General features: G+C 44.5%; 1 protein-coding gene across 2 annotated transcripts in view; it reads left to right on the forward strand.

Moving 5' to 3' along the window:
• The window catches only part of EML6 (echinoderm microtubule associated protein like 6), a 253,859-nt gene that overhangs the window by 212,075 nt on the left and 22,722 nt on the right, over positions 1-19,062 (forward strand). Inside the window, exons 28-29 of one of the 2 annotated variants that reach the window (XM_025353930.1) lie at positions 17,810-17,818; positions 18,641-18,719. In XM_025353930.1, coding sequence (XP_025209715.1) covers positions 17,810-17,818; positions 18,641-18,719 — 88 coding nt within the window. The remainder of the gene's footprint in view (positions 1-17,809; positions 17,819-18,640; positions 18,720-19,062) is intronic. The other variant, XM_025353931.1, reaches the window with a different exon arrangement.

The raw sequence follows: 19,062 nt of genomic DNA on the forward strand, positions 1-19,062 counted from the left end.
AATATAATCATTTAACCCAAGCCCCAGATTCCAAACACTGCAGCTGATTTCTAACCCAAACCAAGGCTCACCTAATCCTCTTGTCTTGTTGCCTCTTTGGGCAAGTCTGTCAAAATCTCATACTGCCCAACTTAATGAAAGGTAGGAGGACTGATGATAGAGAGGACCCCAATAATTTTTTATTTTAAAATTCAGAATTTTCAAGTTACCCCATTTTATTATCAAGCTATACCCACATCAGATAGGAAGCTGTATAGTAGCATACACTGGATTGATTCTTTTTTTTAACAAAAGGAAAAAGCCTTATAATATTATGAGATAGGGGTAGGCAGTTCAGTACTTTACTAGCATTAACAAAAAGTTCACACCAGGATTTAGCGAAGCAAACAATTTTGAGATAAGTCTAGGGTCTGGAGGAATAATCAAGCCTTTTCTGTGGAGAGCAACTTCCTAGATAACTTAAAAAGCCTTGACAGCCTCAATTCCCAGAAGGAACTGTAACTGGAGCACACACTGCCAGCTGCACAGCATGCTGGGAGCAGAGTGGGGCCGTGCCAGGTAGGGTCAGCTAGTAAAGAGCACTAAATGATGCCCAACTTAGCAGCCTCCATGGGGGCAAATCATAATCAGAACAAAGAACAAGCAGATTGCACCAGTCCTGGTCAGTAATTTTAGGGGAGCCTGAACCTCAGAGATCAGACTGTAGTCAGCTTCTGGACCACAAAAGGGAACATTGCCAGGCAAGTCAGGGCATTCAGGAAATTTGAGAGAAAGCAGGATGAGTGATGGAATTGGGAGGGTGGCACAAGATGTTAAACAGCATATCTTAGTCCTCAGCTAGGGTATAAAACAGGGCCCGTGGACTCCAGCATCCTGGAATGGCAGAGGGCCTGAGACAGAAAAATGCTGACATCAGAACCACATGAAGCCAGGCAGCAGTGGCCAGCTTCTCCCTGGGAATATTCAGGGCTGTTGCCCAACAGCCCCTGACACTGCTTTCTTTGGCTACTTCAAGCCCTGCTTGAAGATTTGAGAGGCAGGGGTTTTCCTTAGTGTTCCCATCATGATGCCTTCTGTATATACCTGCAAATACCTCTATATACCTGGGTGCTTTTTCTAAACACTTGGTTCAAGACATGCACCAATGAGACTAATGGGAGACGAGTACTCGAGGACTGAAAGAGATGTGAGCTTGGAACAGCCACTCCACGCAGGATCCTTAGCACTGTTTTGTCTCTTAGCAATGTTTCAGGTAGCTCTACCTCTGGTAAATCCCGTCACCTAAAAACAATTAGAAACTGTGAGATGACTGTAGCACCTGTGGTACTGAGAAAAATGCCTTGAAGGCAGCTGTGCTTTATGCATCAATTACCTTTTAAGCAACTGAATTCCTAATTCCTAAATTTTAAGATAGCTGTGGACTGCTTCTAATTAGACTCAGTTATTTGACTTTAAAATAGCTGTGAGACTTCAGATCATGCTTCCTTGTACAATTGCTAATTACATTGTGAGTTCTTATTCTTCAGAAGCCATATGATCTTTAGTTCTAATCTTTCAAACAATGAGGAAGCTGAGAAGAAATTTACAACTGGTCTCAAAAGAATCCTGGGCTATCCCTACCAGATATATAATGTCCGTGAGGTGTTCAGCGGGTAGCCCAGTTACTCCAGCTTTCCTCTAGCACACCGGGATGCCCTGCCTCCGTGACCTAGACTGTTCTGGCTGGTCCCCAACCTTGGGTGAACCCTTGGGTGTTGTTGCTGCTCAGCTGGCGCGTGTGGTGCGTGGCTGAGGAAACTCATGAAGTCTTTTTTATTTTTGGGAATGCATGCTTTCGCTCCTTATCTGGGCACTCAGGGCTACCCCAGCCACCCTCCTTCATCCCCAGCCGACGTGACGCTAATTCTGGTCTAGAGGAACCCTTCCAAACCTTCCTGCCTCTCAAGTGCCACGCCCCAACCTGACATACCTCTTGCTCTCAGCTTTTGACCTCACCTCCTTTGCCATGTTTTCTTATAATGTAATCTTTTATCCATCTACAAACTTAAGATATTTCATTGATACTTAAAATGTCAGGAAAGTTCCTTTTGGGGAGAAAAAATAAAGGGGGAAGCATAGTTTTTCAGAGCAATTTAAGATGCAAAATGCTTATATCATCTCAACGTGAGGGATGGTGCCCAAATCCTGTATTCAGACTTCAGTAAAAACAGTTTTCCCCAATTCATCAAGCAGTAAAATCCCTAAAGTTTGCTCAGTACCAAATTACTAGAGTTGCCTGTAAAATGAAGAATTTTCTTTTCACGTTACTGAAGTCACACCTAGCTTACATACTGTTTTTTGATTTATAACGTAGGGGCTTTCAAGGGGGTCACCCAACCCAAACCGGCCTAAGCAAAAGGGAACTTACTGGTTTACACACCTAAGTATGCAGGGGTAGGGCAACTTCAGGTATCACTTGTTAAGAGAACTCAAATCTTGCTGCCAGGATTCTGGTTTTTTCCTTCATATCTCAGTTCTGTTCCTCTGGGTTATTACAGTTCTTCAGATAGAAAAATGGCTGCAGAACTTATAGTCTCTGGCTTAAAATCAGTAGGAAAGAACTGCCTCTGATTCACAAGTTCCCCCTACAAATGTCTTTTGAGGTGCTATTGGCTCTGGTGGGCCCCAGGCTACCCTTGATCCAATCACTGTGGGCTAGGGAGAAAAAGCCTTTGACCCTTCCCTTGGAAATAGTCACCTGCCACCATAGACTAGCAATGTAATCACTTACCCCAGAGGTGATTTGGATAGACCCAAAATAGAAAATGTCTACTACAATTCACCCTTTTCTTGTCCTATATAGCCTCTTAAAATGGCCCCATTTAAAACTATCCTAAATATAGGCCAGGCACGGTGTCTCACACCTGTAATCCCAGAATTTGGGAAGCCAAGGAAGGCAGATTACATGAGGCCAGGAGTTCAAGACCAGCCTAGGAAACATGGTGAAACCCTGTCTCTCCTAAAAATACAAAAATTAGCCTGGTGTGGTGGCACACACCTGTAATCTCAGCTAGTCAGGAGGCTGAGGCACAAATCGCTTGAACCCAGGAGGCAGAGGTTGCAGTGAGTCAAGATGGCACCTCTGCACTCCAGCCTGGGTGACAGAGTGATAATCTGTCTCAAAAAAACAAACAAACAAACAAACAAAAAAAACCACCATGAAACCTCACTATCCTGTATGTAATTTGAAATGCATTTATGCCACCTTCCCAAAAAGAGGCGGCTCAAAGTCTCAGCCAGTCACCACATTCAGGATCTCAGAGTACTGTGAAATTTTCTTATCCAGGTCCAAATAAACCCCTCATGGTCCTGTGGCTAATGAGAATATTAACCACCCTAACTTGCCAAATAGCGATAAAGAGAGGACAGAATGAAGATAATTTTTTTGAATCACCACTTTGGAGGAGGGAGAACCAGACAACATGCGGTGGTCACTGGTCCAAACCATATTGCCTTCAGCTGGACTAGACTGTCAACGATTCCTGCCCTAGCCATGTGCGAGTATTATATGGCTGGGTGGTAATATGAATGTTGGAAGATGCCAGCAGTCAGGATGTAAAGGTTTTGTTTGTTGTTTCAAAACATACACATATGGAAATGAAAAATAAAAGTAGGAAGTAACATAATACTCTCTTAAAAGTACAGCTCTCCAAGTGTCCCAGGTTCCTACTGGGATGTCAATGATGCCCCTATATTTTGTCATTCTCATGGGAAAATTTGTATCCTCCGGCCCTCCCATGAGCTCCTCCGTTGACGAGAGACTGGCTCAGGACTTGGCTACTCCACAGACATGCATAAGCTGTCACTTTGTGGGAGGGAAGGTCAACTTTTAAAGACATCGGCCAGGAGGCCCACATTTCAGGTCAGTCCAAATTCCATTTTTGTCATTTAGTCCTCTGGCCTAAGATTTGGAGTTTTATAATATCAACTTAGGAAAAAAAAATATATATATATATATATATATGTGTGTGTGTGTATATATATATATATATATATTTGAGACTGGGTCTGGCTCTGTTGCCCAGTGTGTAATACAGTGGTGTGATCCTGTCTCAGTGCAGCCTCAACCTCCTGGGCTCAAGCAATTCTCCCACTTCAGCCCCGCAAGAACCTGGGACTGGGACTACAGGTGTGCACCACCATACCAGCAAATCGTTTTTTTAGAGACGGGGTGATCTTACTATGTTTCCCAGGGTATTCTCAAACTCCTTGGCTCAAGCAGTCTTACCACCTTGGCCTCATCAGTGCTAGGATTCCAGGTGAGAGCCACCATGCCCAGCTCAAAAAATAGATTTTTTTACATCTCCAACTGATACTTGAATTCTCAAGGGAAAGATATATCAATTAAACAAATTACTATTTTATTTCTTAAATCATTTGTCACTCTGCCCGCATATTTGGTGATAAACTGAGTATGAGTTAATTTATTATTGGGAGATATTCCTTTTTAAGAGTGTAGTTTATATTATTTGTCTCTGGAAGGAATATCATAACCTTTTGTAGGCTCAACAAATTTTCATTAATGGTTTGGTATTGGCATTGCTTCGTGTTTAGATTGTCACGTTAGCAGACCCACCTTTGGGTTGGTGTGCGTGTCATTTTTGTGGTACCACCATGTGCCTTTGATATCGTCTGCTTTTTGCTGAGGGGTCCCATGCTTATCTTTGATATTCCTGTCCTGTGAGTGGCATGTGGGCTCTATGAGTACACATTAGTTGGAGATTTGGAGAACACACAAAATCTTGTTCATTCTCCTTTAATTGTTCTTTCTAATGGAAAGTGATGATTATCACAGAAAAGAACCTTAGGGTGTTTCACTGTGGAACAGTAATTACTATCATTCGTAACTACTTTTGCATATGTTTTTATTAACTAGTATTATATCTGTATAACTTTTTAAAAATCAGAGATGCCAGTAAAAATGCAACCAAATCAATGTCAAGAATTTATTAGAGACATGTAAAACTTTACCCAAGTAAAGTGAAACAATTTTGGTGAGTTTTTATACCACCATCTGAGCATGCCACAACAATCAGCTTACAAAATACATTAATGCTGAGGTTTGTTGCTTTTAAAAATTGTAGTCTTGTATTCACATTATGTTTTGTTATTCCCATATATCCTTTAAAAATAATGTTTAAGGCCAGGCATAGTAGCTCACAACTGTAATGCCAGCACTTTGGAAGGCTGAGGTGGGAGGATAACTTAAACCCAGGAAGTTGAGGCTGGCAAGAGTTTAGATGAGCCTGGGCAACATAAGGAGCCCAATCTCTACAAAAAAATTTTTAAAAATTAGCTGGGAATGAAAACACACTCCTGTAATCCCAGCTACTCAGGAGGCTGAGATGAGAGGATCACTTGAGGCCAGGAGTTCAAGGCTGCGGTGAGCTGTGATCACACCAGTGCACTCCAGCCTGAGCAACAGAGCAAGACCCTGTTGTGAATGAATGAATCAATGTGTGTTTAAACATATTGGACTCATCTCTAGAGGTTTTCATTATTCCATTAAGAGAAAGCCAGAAATTAGAAACTTACAACTATAGCAATACTTAGTGCCAATGTCCACATTTTTTGTTCTTATCAAATTATCATGCAGCTTCAATTTTGTGTACTGTGGTAACTACATGATCACAAGGGAACATTCTCTTTGATAATTGATAGGTAGTAGTATCTAATAATATCTCTAAGTATGGGTTATGATCTTTTACTGAAATTCATATGAGCTGACCAGGTATTAGTCTTCCTATTTACATCTTGTGGGGCCATGCTTAGTAATTTATTTTTAAATGCCTGCTGTTTGACATAGGTGGATGTCCTCATTTCTTCCTCACTTAACTGGCCACATGGGGGTTGGTCATAATGGATATTTTTATTTGCTATATACAGTTGGAACTTGCATTCTATAGAAACCCAGTTTTATAATGACAAGATACAGAATAAATAGAAGAATTAAACTATTATAGAAATTGGCATATAAGTACTCACTTAACCTTTATATTTTGAAGAGGATACAATAATTAGCTCAAGGATTGTTTTCTCAATGCACCTGAGTCAGCCATCTGTATTTTTTTCAAGGTCCTTTATTAACAACTGCTGAGGCATACAGCTTTTGGCTGTCTATCCAGGGATGAATAAAAGAATGTTAGACTTAATACTTTCTGTTTCTACATTATCTTTATAGCATTATTTTACTTACAGCATTTTTCACCTATCATTGAAAAGAGGTTCAACTGCTCCCTTCTTTTCTTACCTGAGAAGCTGCATAACTTATGGGCAAAAGTCAAAATCCCAGAGTCACCTAAAGCATATTTTTTTCCTTCTTCAGTAGACTTTGGGCTTGTTGCCAGTCTCTCCTGCTTAGCTCAGGCTGAAATGGTCATGTCTCTCTTTAAAAAAAAAAAAAAAAAAAATGTCTGGGCCGGGCGCAGTGGCTCACGCCTATAATCCCAGCACTTTGAGAGGCCAAGGAGGGTGGATCACATGAGGTCAGGAGTTCGAGACCAGCCTGACCAACATGAAAAAACTCCATCTCTACTAAAAATGCAAAATTAGCTGGGTGTCGTGGCACATGCCTGTAATCCCAGCTACTCAGGAGGCTGAAGCAGAATTGCTTGAACCCAGGAAGTGGAGGTTATAGTGAGCTGAGATCACTCCATCGCACTCCAGCCTAGGCAACAAGAGCAAAACTCTATCTAAAAAAAAAAAAAAGAAGTCTTAGGCTAAGCACAGTGGGGCAAGCCTGTTCTCCCAGCACTTTGGGAGGCCAAGGCAGGAGGATTGCTTGAGACCAGCCTGGACAATATAGGGAGACCTTATCTCTACGAAAAATTTAAAAATTAGCCCGATGTGGTGGTTTAGTTGATTGGGAGGCTGAGATAAAAGGATCACTGAGCCTGGGAGGTCAAGGCTGCAGCGAGTCATGATCATGTCATGCCACTGTACTCCAGCCTGGGCTATAAAGTAAGACTCTGTCTTTAAAAAAAAAAAAAAAAAGTAGAAAAGTTAGTTTTTACTGCTTAAATTGTATTGCCTTAGCTTCAACTTAGTGTAGTTTACTTTATAATGGATAACTGTAGATACTGTGATATGTATAGTTTTAGTCACTGATGTGTTAGATTTTATCCAGATATTCAGCTGTGTTTTACCTGGGTAGATGACATGTACGCAGCCATCATCTAAAAACAGTTTCAAGCAACATTGTGTTTATATACTCTATCAATCAAACTTTGTGCATTAATTAAATACTGTTTGTATTTAAATCATTATGGAATCTCTGACTTCTACAAGAGTTGGCTCAATGAGAGTCAAAGGAAAACTCGGCTCCCCTTGGATTTCCTCTTACATATAAAACCTCAGAATAATTTAGTGTCTACCTTGAAAGTGGGCAGCTACATTCTTAAAGACATCCTTTGCTTTAATCCCACTTCTGACACCAGTCTGCTTAGTCCTCACACGACAGTGATGTTAATGATGTGAATGATGGAAAAGTGATTGTATAAAAGTTAGGTGGGGCCGGGTGTGGTGGCTCATACCTGTAATCCTAGCACTTTGGGAGGCCAAGGCAGGCAGATCAACTGAGGTCAGGAGTTCAAGACCAGCCTGGCCAACGTGGCAAAACCCCGTCTCTACTAAAAATACAAAAATTAGCCAGGCATGGTGGCAGGCACCTGTAATCCCAGCTACTCAGGGGAAGGCTGAGGCAGGAGAATCACTTGAACCCGGGAGGCGGAGGTTGCAGTGAGCTGAGATTGCACCATTGCACTCCAGCCTGGGCAACAAGAGTGAAACTCCATCTCAAAAAAAAGTTAGATGACGTTTCTCTAATTTTAGGGTATGCAGAAAGCTATAGTTACAGTTACATAAGGCAGGAGCTAATAGCATTTTTTAAGGCAGCACTGTTAGGGCTTCCCAAGTCCTTAGCATGCCCCAGTGAGACATACAGCCATGCTTATTAGCATTTTTCCAAGCACCAGAGACTTCCTTTATTTCTTTGAGATGTATTTTATACTTTTCTACCATCTCCTCCTGAAACACATACCCAAATGTTTAGGAGAATCTGAGTACATGCCTACCAGCTCAGGCAGTGTAAGTAACTACTACAAAACAATTCTAACACACTTGGACATGTCTACTATGGGAACTAACTGACTTTGGCTTCAACAGACCCTTCAACAGAGGCCCAGGTTTCAGGCTCTCTGAGGTTCTCTTCAGCACAATGTGATGGGTTCCTTGGCCATCTTCTGGCTGCACCTGTTCTGCTCTCTGAGAAGATTTTGTTTGTCTTTGTTCTGTCTTGCCAAGTCTGAGATTGGCACTGGGGAGAATTGCATTTCTGAGGGCTTCCTTTTTGGTTTCCTTATTATCTCATTTCTGTTGGTGGGAGACCTGTAAGTTGCCTTAAGAACTGAACAATCACAGGCTCTTGCTGTTGACCTGATCAGGGTTACACATAAAGCTCTCCTCTTCCAAGTAGGTTGTCAACTCTGTGAAAGCAAAATTCCTGTTTTATACCTGCTTTATCTCTATAATCTAGAACATGCTGGCATTTAGTAAATAAGTGTTGAATGAATAAATAGACTCCTTAACAACTTAACAAGATTTAGGTTCATTTTCAGTCTAGCCCATGGATTAGATATCAAAGGCTGAGATCTTGTTGACACTTTGTCATTAAAATTCATAATCCAGCTAGGAAATCTCTGCTTCTAAGCAGCTGGCCTCACTGGTCACCCTTCCGGTGCTCAGGCTGCAGCCTCCTCCATCTGGCTTCTGCCTTTAGGCAATTCCAAACAGTGGTCTGAAGTGGAGAAGCCGTTACCCCAGACTGCATCTCAGTGGTGTTGAGGGTAATTTTCTGCTTTTTCTGGCAGGGAATGTGTGATAGTGGATGTTTAGGAGGGGTCTAGAGGATCAGGCAACTCTCCTTTCTCTGTCTTGCCTGCTGTAAGTTTACTTCCATGTGGATGGATGAGTAGTGCTTCCAACAGTCCCCATGGACAAGGACTCATTCCCAGGTACCAGTAGCCCCTTGCGATATGCACCCACATTTGGCTGATCCCAGCTGTCAGCATTCCATCATTTTCAGTAGCCCCCACTTGTGGACCAGCAGGCAAGTCAGAATCCTGAAGGGTGATCCTCATCCTCCCCACTCCCTGCAGTGCCCCTGTCTGGGCTCTGCTCGGTCTCTCTTAACCCTCCCTCCATGCAATAGCAGAGGCTAACAACTTTCACACAAGAGATGGTCACCCTGGTTTATGAGGTTTGGGCACCCCATACAAGTCTGGGGGTATGTCCCAAGTGGAATTCCTCTCCCAATTCTCTGTGAAGAGAGGGGAAAGGAACCATTTCACTTCCCAAACTGCCTTCCACCACAGAGGCAACTTCACTCTCCAGTCATCTCAGCGGCCCGGCACAAGCAAACACGAGGAGGCGGTGCCAGAATTATTCTTAGCAGCAGATTATAAAGGAGGAATCTGTGAATATTCTACATTAATATTTTAGTCCTTGTGGAATATATTCACTGTCAGTCTATGGCATATGTTCCTTAGGAAACCAAGGAACTTTTACCAAACCAAAATTAGAAGTAGTTTCTAAGCCTTTTGTAAATGGTGGTGCCCTTACCTGTGAACTGACAGGCGCTAGCACCAAATGACCTCAAAATTCCACTCTGGCATTAGCATTTTCCAGAATTTTTCTTAGACTGTGCTTACAGTTGAATAGATAAGGGCTTAAAACCTATCTTCTATCTCATTCTTTCTGAGTTGACTTGAATGGGTTTATGAACTGAAACAAAAAGAAAGTTCTATAAAGAAAACTATATACTGTGGGCTTAAAATTTTTTTATGGGGTTTCGGAGATTTTTGTTTGTTTGTTTTGGTCATGTTTTAGTTTCAACTCCAAATTAATAGCTTCTTTAATCCTTGATTCCTTAGTATATGAGTCTATGGCATTAGTATAAAATTTCACTGGATTATAAACTGTGTAGGATTATCAGTTCCCCAGTGGTTGGTACTGTATCTACCATGGGACCACTGTGTGTCTAACACGGGGCCTTGCATTTAGTACCCAGCAAACAAATACTTTTCCAATGAATAGATGAATGGATGAATTTACTTAGCCTGCTTCTCTTAATATTTAAGTAATCTGTCTTCAAAATGCCGTGCAAGTCCATTCTTGGTCAGCGACACTTTTTCCTTCACTTCATTAGCAACTCTGGATGGTCTTTGTGGGAAATGATGTGACTCATGTAGAATCCAGAATGCCCCAACTGGCCCTGGGACTGCACTTGGCAAATGACTTTTTAATCTTTGTAGTATCTGTCCTTCAGGAATTATAATGTTTGTTTGGTTTAAATCTATTTAAGAAGATTCTGTGTCACTGTGGCCATCATGCCTATCGTACACACTAAGCTGCTTTGTCAGCAGATTTACAGTGAAGCAAAGAATGTGTTCACAAGTGACTATGAGAAAATGGGAAGGATGTAGATAGATTTCCTTCAGTCGCCAAATCACCATATATAAATAATCCCAGTTTTCCTTCTAACCTTTTATGCTGTGCTTGGAGACAGAAATCTGGGAGAATTTGCCCCCAGTTGTTTTTAATTTCTAATTTTTTAATGGATGCAATAATTTTACGTTTATAAGGTAATAGTTTCAATACTTTCAATGTATAGTGGTCAAATTAGTATCATTAGCATATCTTTCACCTCGAACGTTTGTCATTTATTTGTGTTGGGACCATTCAAAATCCTTTCTTCTGCTATTCACTCATATGTGGAAGCTGCCCCCAGTTTTTTTTAAACACCTTATTTAATCAGGAGATCTGTGGGAATTTCAAGCTCGCCTGAGGCACGATGAGCATGGTGAAGTGGCACAGTGTCAATGGCAAATGAGCAGCCTGCGCTCCCAGCTCCTTCGTCAGCGTAGCCGGACAGAGGCCCTTTGTTGTCATTGATCAATAGCTGCTTTGTGGGCCTGTATTGTTAGAGTTGCTAAGAACTGACGATCCTGCTAAGCTAGTGCTGCTGAATTTACCATTTGGAGATTGATGAAAACTGCTCAATCCTATCTTGGAGCTTGGTCCAATAAATGGGGAGGAACCTCTAGTTCTACATTTCCATCCCATTCGCGAGGCTGGAGTGACCTTACAGAGCCTGAGAGTTGGTACAGAGATCTGCGGTTGCATGTGTGTTGTTTAAGCTGAGCCCAGCCTTCCCTGTGGGAGAGTGATGGCACACGTGTAATGCACACAGGGCGAGGAGCACTCCTGCTCCAGAGCCCTTCTCTCTAAGCTACCTTCTTCTTCACGCCACCCCTTCATTCTGCAAGAGTTCTGCCTGCAGAGCTGTGGCGAGCAGGTAGAACGGCAAGACTCCTGTTCTGTATGAAGATGCAAGGGAATGAAATTATAATATCTATTAAACCCAGAAGTGCTGAAATTAATCATCTCCTAGACGTATTGCTTAGCTAGGTAACTCCACTAAAAGCGGAATCATTCGTTGATTTTTTTCTAAGTGAATATGATGCTATTTTTATAAATGATTTTCTTTATTCAAACCCCTTGATTTTCTGTATTGGTTTGAAGCAAAGCAATGACTTCTACCTGATAATTTTAGGAAGTAAACCTGCTGTTCATTATAGAATAGTTTGTTCACTTTTGATGACAAAGAGTAGCCAGTGTCTAAAAATCCAGAAGTAAAGTGATGGAAAATGATTTTTAGAAAAGATTAATGTGCCTAGGAAATCACACTCCCACAGTGTAATCATCAAATCAAACCTACTCACTTGTGGAGATAAAAGAACACTTCAAAAATATGTAAGCACTTTTCTGTCAAAAGGGAGTGTCTCTCCGAAGACTGTGGCAGAGTTGGGTCTGATTATTTTAGGCAAGTGTCTGAACATCTCACAGATTCTCCATTTGGGAGGAATGGGAACTACCGGGGGTGCTGACCCGCCTCTTGTCAATTACTGTGTGGTCAAGATGTGGTAACCGAGGAGGCATTTGCAGGAGTGAAAGGTGTGGAGGATCAGGGTGCTCTTGTGGGTGTGTTTAAAGTATGTTGGCGTGCTCTTTACCCGACTCCCTCCCGCTCATTTGAAGTTCGTGTCGTGCTCTGCCATCTTTTGCCCCTTCCTGTTCTTGTCATCTGTCAACTTCCTGTCTCTGAGCATTTCAGCTCATGGTCAGCTGGCCAACCCCAGCCAGCCCCTGCCATGCCCTGGGTTACATCATTACCTGGAACTCCTCTGTCCCTCAGTGTCTTAACCAACTGTCCTCTGGATTGCTCATTCCCGAGTACACATGATCTTCATCCTGACAAATGAGTGCCTAGACACCTTCATTTTCCCCCAGGTTCATCAGCCCTTCCTGGCCTCACTTTTTGTGCCTGCTCAAATGCCATTTCCCAGTCCTGCTGGCCCTTCTCCCCTACATTCCTCCTACCACCTACCTCTCTCCACTCTTCTGATAGCAAGTCCCACGTTGGTACAGATGGCCACCACCAGAGAGGCTGCCTGGCTGCTGCACGTGCCCCTCCAAGCTACTGCCTCATTTTCTTCCTTTTCTTTGGTAGGTTCTCTCTGCTGCTTCTCAGCAGTCATCCAGGTTTCATCCCTTCTCAACCTCCTGCCCCTCCTTCACTGAGAAAACAGAAGCCACTGGCACGCACTCCATCTTGGCGCTTCTTTCTCTCTCCTCCATCTTGCTTCCCATCCTTCACTCACATAAGCCATTCACCTTCTTCCTTCTCTTCTCAGAGGAAGTAAGTCCCTTTTCCTATTCGAGACAGGTCCCTCACCTGGTGCTTGGCCCTGGCCTCTTGTCCATCCGTGCTCCCTCATCATCTGTCCCCTCATCTGTGTCTCCCATGTCAGTCTCCCAACTTTCCACCCAACTTTCCTCAGGAAAAAAACAGGTCCTTTGATCTTCTCAACTTACACACACATTTCTGCCCTCACCTTCCCTCCAACTTTATTCCTTTCTCATTCAGGCCTTCCAGTCTTTTCTTCAGTCTCTATCCTATCTCACCTGTCCTCTGTCCCTGCCATTCTGTTGACATGCGGGCTCTCTAACCCGAGTCCAGTGACCTCTCTCTGTCCTACTAAAAGAACTTGTTTCTTCTAGAGTAGCATGGTCCAATAGAAATATGTGAGCCACAGGTATAAATTTTCTAGCAGGCACATTAGAAAATTTGGGATGGTGACATTGATTTTAATAATATATTTTAACTTGATATATTAAAAATATTTCAATATGTAATATAAAATTATATTTTACATTCTTTTAAAAATTTTTCAATAGGACTTCAAATTCCAGGTCTATTTTACAGTTATAGCACAATTCGGGCTCTTGAAAGCCACATGTGGCATTGGCTACCGAATTGGACAGTGCATATTGGAGAGGAATATAAACATACTTTTCTCGTCTTTTTCAAAGAATCTCTCTTGGCCCTCCTAATGCCTCCCTCTCTCTTCTCAGTGTCTCACCTCTGCTTCCTCTTCCAGCCCCTTACAATGCTGTTGGTCCTCAGGATTTTACCTTTGGCTGGCCTCTTTTCACCCTCTACCATCTACCCTCTCTCTTAATTAATCTTTCATATCCCACCCATTGGCTAGTGATTCCCAGGATCATATCACTGACTCCCATCTGTCAGTGGAACTTTCAACTAACAAAGCTATCTCACAGGTGTCCAAAGCTCAACATGCCAAAACTGAACTCATCACTTTCCCTCATTCATGTTTTCTCTCTGTCTCATTCTATGATGCCACCATCTATCCGGATATGCAAGCCCGGAAAACTGCTATTGCCCTTGGGTTGCTTTCCCTAGTTCATCCCATAAAAGCAATCCATAACAAAGTGCTGCAAAGCATATTCCACCAGTATTTCTTTAAATATGCCCCCGTTTTCTTCTCCACAACCACTGCTCCAGTCAAGTGCCTCATCATTCCTCTCTTGGATCATCACAGTGGCCTCTTCAGTATTCTGCCCATCTTTACTTAGTTCCCTTCACTCCACCCTTTGGGCTCTCATTTTTTCACCCAGATAACTTTGTATTCACCTAAAATAGCCAAGTCTAAGATGATATCCTGATTTTTAAAACAACAACAACAAAAAAACCACAAGGCTGTGTGATGGCGTCAGTCAAGAGCATTTTCGAGACGGTATGCTCATTTTCAAGAGCATTTTCTTTCAGGACATCTTGTAGTTCTGCCTGAATCCTTTCCATCAACCTCATCACTAAGCATCTCTGTACATGGTTCTGGAAGATAGAGGAATCCACTTAACAGAGTCCAGTTCTTAGGAATACTCTCAGCAGAGTCCAGTTCTGAAGACTGCACTTAACACAGTCAAGTTTGGTCTTGATAACAGAGAGGCCCCATGGCTTTGGAGATTTTTCCTAAGATTTTTTCCCCTTCCCTCCCTCCTCCTCTCCCCTCCCGCTTCTCCCCTCTCCCCTCCCCCTTCTCCCCCTCCCCTCCCCCTTCTTCCCTCTCCCCTCCCCCTTCTTCCCTCTCCCTTCTTCTCTCCCCCTTCTTCCCTCCCCCTTGTCTCCCCCTCCCCCTTGTCTCCCCCTCCCCCTTATCTCCCCCCCTTATCTCCCCTCCTTGTTTTCCCCTCCCCCTTGTTTCCCCCTCCCCCTTTACCTTTCTCTCTGCCTCGCCTCCCCTCCCCCACTCTTCCCCTTCCCCCTCCCCTCTCCCCCTCCCCTCTCCCCCTCCCCTCTCTCCCTTCCCTCTCTCCCTTCCCTCTCCCCCTTCCCTCTCTCCCTTCCCTCTCCCCCTCCCCTCCCCTTCTCTCCTCCCTCTCCTCCTCCCCTTCTCTCCTCCCTCTCCTCCTCCCCTTCTCTCCCCCTCTCTCCCCTTCTCTCCCCCTCCCCTTCTCTCCCCCTTCCCCTCCCCTTCTCTCCCCCTCCCCTCCCCTTCTCTCCCCCTTCTTTCTCCCTCCCTCTTCTCTCTCCCTTCCCCCTCCCTCTTCTCTCTCCCTTCCCCCTCCCTCTTCTCTCTCCCTTCCCCCTCCCTCTTCTCTCTCCCCTCCTTCTCTGCCTTCTCTCTCCTCTCCCTTTCCCCCTCTCCCTCCCCTTTGGATTTCCCAAGACATCCTAAAACCTTTGGTGTATTTTGTGCCACATTTTGGAAGCTGAAGAAAGCTGTTTCCTCCAAGGACACTGAATATTGTCTGATGAACACGACTCAAAACAACTTCAAACTTGCGTTTCTTGGCTAGATGGATCTGAGTTTTCCCACACTCACACCCACACCCCTCTTTATAGAAACTGGTTGGAACGACTTGGTTTCTCACAGGCTGTCCAAGCCTCACTCCCCAGTTGGCTCTCATGTTGTACTTTATCTTGGGTTGCAACTGACTCGTGACCTCAGTGGTTTCAGAAGCTTCCCTGAGCACATTGGACGTGAACGCTCTTACACATTTCAGGTCATTGTGTGCTCTGCTCCACCTCTTGCTCTGTCAGCCCAGTGCCTTGGGGAGGGGGAAAGGAGGGACAAGTGCCCAGGCATTGGCCTGCCTTGGGTGTCTGTGCAGGGCAAGAGCGCCTGTCAGGATAACACTCCCCACATCTTCAGCTGAGTCTAAGCTTTCTCTTCAGCAGCCCAGCTGCTGGGCAGTGGGATGACAGCAGGAATTGGCCTTCCCGTGATCCTGCCCTGCCCACAGAATGTGCCACCTGTTCCCACAGGGAGTATAGGGTTGTGACTCTCCCCACAGGCACTGAAGAGCAGGGCCGACTTGTTACTCAACACCAAGCCCCAGGCTGGAGTTCACAGGCCTCTCCCTGGGCTTCCTGCCTTCACTGTGTCTTCCTTGGCAGGCTTCTCCTGCTCTCCAGAGCTTAGGCCTGTCTGCCACCCTCTCCCCTGTTTATCCAGTTTGTTTGCTGTCTTGCCAGGCTCCCTCCTTAAATTTCCTGCCCAATGGAAGCTCTTCCTTCTTTATTCCCCCCTCCCTGCCCCCCCCAATCTCCTCAAAGCCTACTTGCCCCACCAGGCCCCTTTGTGTCTCTGCTCCTCCCACCTCCAGTCTCTCACCGTCTCACCTTCCCAGCTCTTCCTCTCGCGAGAGAGGAAGGCCATGGGCACAACCGGGCATTGGCAGGGAGACCCAGTGGGGCCAAGCTGGGGATGACAGCTGGGAATGACCAACTCTAATGAGTTGATGGGACTGAAAGTGAGTGAATGTCCTCATGCCTCCACTCTTTCCCACCTCAGTAAAGCTTTTCAGAGCCCCATTTCTGATGGAATCTGAATCTAGAAGGATTTAGATCCACAGAGAAATGTTAAACCTCCAGTGTTTGGCTGTGTGTGAAGCCTCTGGCAGTCCCTCCCATATTTGATGTTATGAACACTGTTTATAGATACCTGGAAAGAAGCCTTTAATACTTGTATTGTGTTTTAACTTGCTTTCCTTTGGAGGCAGGGAATTGTCAAGTAAGTATTCACACCGCTCTGGAGAAAAACACAGGTGTTCGGTGAACATCCAGTACTAAGTGTTCACGCGGAACCCACAACCGCAAAGGGTCAATACTTAAAATCCGCTGAATTTGCCACAATGCAGGTTTCTTCCCCTTGCTCCTCTCATCTTCAGTTTTGAAGCAATACAGCTGTAAACATATGCTTGCGAAATGAGAAAGAAACATTGAGATTGCTTTACCTTTCGGTTTTTTTCTGAAAATCAAGGTGAAAAAAAAGCATCAGATTGCCTCTGTGTATATATATACAACCTCCTGTATATATAAGTACACGGTGTTTGTGCTTGTATGCATACTCTATATTCACTGTATAATATATTACATATTATACAACCTGTGTGTCCCCTGAAAACGAGCCCTGTGTTTATCCTCGAATTATGCCTTATGAGCCATGCCATAGTTCCAGTGTCCTCTTGCTCTCCTTGTAGCCCCTGGCTTGCTTTTGTCATACACTTAAACATTCTTAGGTGAAAGAAGAAACCCACGGATTTCATTTGAAAGTCCCACTAAAACAGAAGAAAGAGCAGATGTCCTGGGAAGCGATAATTAATGTGAAGGCAGTGTCTCATTGTGAGAACTGGCATGCCCCCAGTCTCCCAATTTTGCTCGATTTGGTGGCGATGATGTCAGCCGGGGGTGTCGTTTTGCAGAGATGTGCTCTCTACCCATTCTTCAGTGGTGATTATAATACCATTTGGTCCAATTATCACTTATGATTGCATAACATGTTTTGATTGAAGAGTTTCTGAGAAAATAAAGGTACCCTGTCTTCCCCTGCACACAAAAAGAACCCCCGCAAGCCATTGGAGCAGGCAAGCTGACCTACCAAGAAACACAGGGAATTATTAGGCTAAATTATGAGTTGAACTTGATTTGGAAACAAAGTATCCATTGTACATAACTCCCCACGACATCCAGGAAGATGTCATTGTTTTTCTGACAGCAAGTTTCTCCCTAGCACACTCTAAAGTAAGCAGAGTCCCCGGGCGCATTCGTAAAGTCACGGAGAGTGTGCGGGAAGCATTGACAAAGCTTCCTTTTCTCTCCCTATTCTGTAGGCGCTTTAGTGCAGAGTTTGCCCAGAGACGCCGGGGTATGAGCTTTCTGAATTTGTAGACTGGTGCACTCTTTCATTTCTGTTTTAGTTCTTTGCTGGCATGCCGGGGAAGCATGGTGTGTGCCACACAGGAATGTCTGTTCACTTGGAAAATGCTTGTGCATGAATGAGGTGGTTGCTAATACGGCTCTAAACTGTACTAAGTTTCTCACTTGGCTTTGTTTGCTGCTTACAAGGGGATCAAGGTAATCTTTCTCTTTGCATATCCCGGGAGCAATAACTAATTACTTTGGAACATGCAGTGGGAGCTGGTACAGTTCTCTCTCTCGACCCATCCATAGAGAAATCTCATTTAAGGAAACCCCACATGACCAAGAACTGGTCTACTCATCTAGGATTCCATTAGGGCTTACACGTTAAAAAATCTCTTCATTAAATTTGGAGGCCCCATTCCCCAAAACTGAGGTGGGAAAAGCAACCTTTGGTGTGGTAACAGCTGAAGGCAGACCCGAGTCCTGAGGCGAGGGCGGAGTGGGAGGCACGAGTGCTGTCTGTCTCCTGTCCCTCCGCTTCCTGCCTGCCTGTTTGAGAACTGAGGCCGACATAGGCACTTGGCACGTGGTCCTTAGGGCCCGTTCCGAAGCCTAGCTTGTAAGTCCCACTTCACACCACACCACGGCCATTGACAACTTAATCCTGAACAACAGGAGCACATCCCTGTCTGAAAAAGGTCAGCAAGTCCAGGAAATGTGGCCTCTCTCCCTTCATGGTCAGGCCGCTCCTTGGTTTTGAACCAAGCCCCTCTTGTTTCAAGCCCACGTGGTCTTCCTGCTCCCAGGAGAAGGTTAAGCAGAGGGATGAGGTCCAACCCAGTGCCTGTGAATTCAGGCCAGGTCCCACGGCAGGTGGGGAGTGGGAGAGGAGGGCAGGACCGAACAGATCCAGGTGGAGGGGCCTCAGGCGGGAGGAGAGAGGAGGCCGGCACTGGCCTAGACAGGCTGCACCAGGAAGGTGGCCTTGCAGCCCTCGTTCAACGCTGTGCTTCCTCTGGCCGCTGTCTCTTCCAGGCCACCCGTTAGCCGAGCAGCTCCCCAGCCTGAGAAACTGCAGAAGAACAATATCACCAAAAAAAAGAAACTGGTTGAGGTAAGTTAAACAATTACTTCTAATTTGATATTGACATTCTAAGACCTACCTGGTGGACAGCCCCATCTGCACATCCCAAAGACAGTTGAGTGAAATGGAGTAGGTCCCTTGGCTCTCTTCTGTCCCCTCTCCCTCAGACCTGGGAGAGTCCCACATTGCCAATGGGATTCAAGTTCATGGTTTCAAAACCGTACCCAGAGCCACCTTCTAAGCTTACTGCCTATGATTTCTCACCACAGTGCAAATCTCCAGCCCCACAAACCCACTGCTTATGTTCTCGGAGGCTGCCTGGGACTTTCAAGTCCCTGTGTTGTCATTCCTTCTGCTTGGAAGGCTCCTCCTG

This window comes from Theropithecus gelada, chromosome 13 (assembly GCF_003255815.1).
Source record: "Theropithecus gelada isolate Dixy chromosome 13, Tgel_1.0, whole genome shotgun sequence".
NCBI classification, from domain to species: Eukaryota; Metazoa; Chordata; class Mammalia; order Primates; family Cercopithecidae; genus Theropithecus; species Theropithecus gelada.